The 3,624-nt window shown below is 52.8% G+C and overlaps 1 protein-coding gene across 2 annotated transcripts; it reads right to left on the bottom strand.

The window, feature by feature from the left end:
• Positions 1 to 1,152: 1,152 nt before the first annotated feature.
• On the bottom strand, positions 1,153 to 3,366 carry LOC134563705 (histone H2A.Z). Of its 2 annotated transcripts, XM_063421898.1 has the most exons (5): positions 3,198 to 3,366; positions 2,788 to 2,865; positions 2,294 to 2,407; positions 1,700 to 1,829; positions 1,153 to 1,551 (listed from the first exon to the last, which is right to left on the bottom strand). In XM_063421898.1, the coding sequence occupies exons 1-5, from the start codon at positions 3,198 to 3,200 to the stop codon at positions 1,490 to 1,492; spliced, it is 387 nt and encodes a 128-aa protein (XP_063277968.1). In that variant the 5' UTR covers positions 3,201 to 3,366; the 3' UTR covers positions 1,153 to 1,489. The 2 variants fall into 2 exon arrangements, with proteins under 2 accessions (XP_063277968.1, XP_063277967.1); XM_063421897.1 differs by lacking the exon at positions 3,198 to 3,366 and having other exon boundaries at positions 2,788 to 2,922.
• Between the last annotated feature and the right edge of the window lie 258 nt (positions 3,367 to 3,624).

The raw sequence follows: 3,624 nt of genomic DNA, 5'->3' as shown, positions 1-3,624 counted from the left end.
CGCCCCGCCCGCCCGGGGCTCCGCCGCCGCCCGGCCTGGAGCGGCTGGAAGTGCCAGGAGTCCTGGGATGGTCCCGGCCGGGAGCGCAGCCGCCAGCACGCCAGGGCCCGCGACGGAGCCGGCTGCGATGGGCGATTACCGTGCGCGTCGCCGCAGCACTGCGGCCCTGCACAGAAATGAGAGGAGCCCGCGCGGGGCCACTGCTTCCTGTGCGTGACTGTGCCTTAAGGTCCTCATCAGCACCTCGTTACGGCTCACTGTAATTAGTAACATCAATTACAGCCCGGCAAGGACTGCTTTGCCGCGAAGGAAGCAGTCGGGTGCTGGTCCAGGGAAGCACCGCAGCGGCAGAGGAGCGCAGCTAGAACAGGTCTTCACCAGCGTCTCTGATCTAGGTCACCGCCTTCCAGCTACAGTGCTGCAGCAGATTATTGCCTGCAAGAGCTTAGGGAAACACAAGAGCCTGGTCTCAGCAGAAGCATCGCTACTTACGGTATTTCACTGCTGACTGCAGTTCTGGAAGGCAGGGGGCTTGTTACCCCCAGCCAAATACAATAACTATTCCCTTCTGCCAAAAGGAGCGTTCCCTTCCCACAACAGACAGGGCTTTGCTGTACGAAATGAACGGGCAGAGCAGAGGACAGCTGAAGGTGTGCCCACACCCCCCCGTAATCCACAGCTACTGAGAATTCTACTGCAAGGCATAATTTGAAGGCTGCTGCAGTACAGTCCAGCTGTCCCTCCAAAGCTTTTGCAAGCTGAAACAGTAAGAGGGTCCAGGCCCTGATGCACAATTATGTGAAGCATGGAATTTCAACATCCCTTCAGCTTATCTTGTCATCCTGCATGACAGACCCTCTCCCTCTATGGAGGCTGACACTGAGCAAAACTGGTCTTAAGTAACATCAGCCTTTTATCTGCCCTGCTAAAGACAACTTCAGCACATTAGTTCAGTTAGGAAGAATGGAAGTTTACAGGACAAAGCCCCGTGCCTTTTCACTGCATGGTATTTACTAACTGCAGTATTCTCAGGCTGTATTTCAAGATGGCCCCACGCCCAGCAGGAAGGGTTGTCAGTTACTTGCTCTTGGAACAACTCCAAGAGCTGCACAGTAGAGACCACATTTTCTAGTTAATGAAAAAATAAACAAATCAGTCTTCACATAACATTTATTGAGTATTTCCACTCTAGTAGATGAAAAGTCTGTACAAAACCAAACGTTTCCTTCACTTAAAACCAATCTAGAAACAGTCAGCTCAATTACAACCCACTACAAACACAATAGCTTCTTTGAAGCCATGGTAACACTTAAATATGGTTAAGACTCCAATGCAGAAATTTGGTTTGTTAGAAAGCTCAAGGGAGCTTTAGCTTCTTAAAGTTAAAAAAAGGCAAAATTGTGTTTCACAGATACAGTCCACTGGAATCACCAACACCGGACAAATTAAGTACTTCGAGTCCTGAGATAACAAGGAATCCTGGTATCCTTTAGACAGTCTTCTGTTGTCCTTTCTTGCCAATGAGGGACTTGTGGATGTGTGGTATTACACCTAAAAAAGAACAACAGTTAAGACCATGCTATTTCTCTTTAATTTTCTTAAACTTCATACTTCAAATAAAATGACAACACTAACGAGCTTCAAGTCTGTGACAGTTCATGCCACCCAAGTACCCATGAACAGCAAGCAATTGACATACCTCCACCAGCAATTGTTGCCTTGATCAGAGAATCCAGCTCTTCATCTCCTCTAATGGCAAGCTGCAGGTGACGAGGAGTGATACGTTTCACCTTCAAGTCTTTGGATGCATTTCCTGCCAGCTCGAGGACCTGAAACGAGACAATTTTTCAACAGTTACAATTAAATGACACCAACGCCACAGTCTTAGTTGTTTAATTCTCTGTTCCAAGTACTGGAACTGGATGGAATACTGATGTCACTGGTAGTGACACCAAGACAGCAAACAGGGTCTCTTCTGAAGGGGCTCCTCATTTAGAGCTCTGCATTTAGTTCTCCAAATGACAGAGTAAGTTTTCTACAGCAGATATGGCATGCTGTAATGGCTCATTTTAAAAGTGATTTCACACACTACATTTTTCCTACAAGTCACACTCAGGATTTGCATGAAATGTAGGAGTTATATTTTATGGTCTTTTGCTGTTGTATGAATTTAAGTGTCTCAAAGCACATGAAGAGTTCACAACCCAGTCCAAAGTGTCAAATACAGTAGGCACTGGTCATTATGCCTTTTGGGAATTGACCACCTTGCTGGCACCCCATGCAGGCATTTTACCTCAGCTGTCAGGTACTCCAGGATTGCAGCACTATACACAGCAGCTGTGGCTCCCACACGCCCATGGCTGGTTGTCCTAGACTTCAGGTGCCTATGGATGCGGCCAACAGGGAACTGAAAAATAACAGAAGTATGAACAGGCTGTGACAACAGAACGTCTCTGCACAAAACCACATCCTGGGCAGCAGAACCACATGGGGCAGAAGCACGGGCTGATTTCAAAACTTGAGAATCTACTTAAGACACTGCATGCCGAACTCACATCAGCAACTTTCACGATTCTGAGCACAAGCAGTAGCAACGTGCCACAAGGAAATTACTTTCTTCTCTGCATATGCAAAGGTCTAAAACCCGTCAGGTGTGCTAATGTCTGGTTTACGAGCCTTACATCATTCCAAACAACAGCAAGACAGCAGAGTGTGAAGGTTTCACACAAACAAACCGACAGATGGAAAACCTGACTTTAACTTACCCACATGCCAGCCCCTGCTCACCTGCAGTCCAGCCCTCTGGGAACGGGACACCGCTTTGGTCTTGGTCTTCCCAGAGTCCTTCCCAGCTTTCCCACCAGCCTGGCAATACCAAAAGATGAGCTGATGTCCCCCACCGCGCATGTGCGCCGCCGCCGCCCCCCCACCACGCGCCAAGCGGCACGCGCGGCTGCGAGGCGCGTGCGCGCCGCCCGCCGCTCCGCGCGGCACAGGCCGCTCCCGGCACGCATGCGCAGCCACCGCTCCCCGTCCCCGGGGCGCGAATGCGCGTGCGACCCTCCCTCCGGCCCCCTAGCCATCTCCGCTCTCCCCCCTCTAAGCCCGCGCGCATTCCCTCCACCATCAGCAGCACGGAACCGCCCTGGCCCCAGCCACCGCCGCCCGTCCGCAGAGCGGCCACCGCGGCTCCTCACCATAGCGAACCGGAGTGCAGTGTCACACAGGGGAAAGCTGAAGCAGAGAGCGTCCCGCACGCGCCGAGCTGAGGCGACAACACCAACCTGTCCCGACCCGCCGCGATTCAAACTGCGCCCTCTCCCGCCTTCCCCGGCCCTTTATATCCGCACCGCGCGGCCGCATCCGGGAACCCTGGCCTCGCCGCCAGCCAATGGCCGCAGGCGGGGCGGCCGCTCTGCCCCAGCGACAACCAATCGCAGGGCGGGGCGGGGCTGGCGGCGAGACGCGGGGGGCAGGAGAGGCCCCGCCTCCAATTAAAGAGACAGATTGGGATGAAGGTGAGGTGACTGGGTTATGTCGCCCGCGTTTTGGGGGATTTCTTCGCCTCGGCGCCGGCGGCCTGTGCTGGGGATGGGGCTCCGTGGGATCACCAGTGGGAGAGGC

This window comes from Prinia subflava, chromosome Z (genome assembly GCF_021018805.1).
Source record: "Prinia subflava isolate CZ2003 ecotype Zambia chromosome Z, Cam_Psub_1.2, whole genome shotgun sequence".
NCBI lineage: Eukaryota > Metazoa > Chordata > Aves > Passeriformes > Cisticolidae > Prinia > Prinia subflava.
This window is presented reverse-complemented; position numbering and strand designations above follow the sequence as displayed.

What these genes read in the sequence shown, in the direction of transcription:
- LOC134563705 (XM_063421897.1), bottom strand. Translation starts at nt 2,907, where the DNA reads ATGCGCGGTGGGGGACATCAGCTCATCTTTTGGTATTGCCAGGCTGGT. An exon ending in CCCAGAGGGCTGGACTGCAG is followed by an intron (nt 2,408 to 2,787) that starts GTGAGCAGGGGC and finishes GTTATTTTTCAG; the next exon opens with TTCCCTGTTGGCCGCATCCA. An exon ending in GGCAACAATTGCTGGTGGAG is followed by an intron (nt 1,552 to 1,699) that starts GTATGTCAATTG and finishes GTTCTTTTTTAG; the next exon opens with GTGTAATACCACACATCCAC.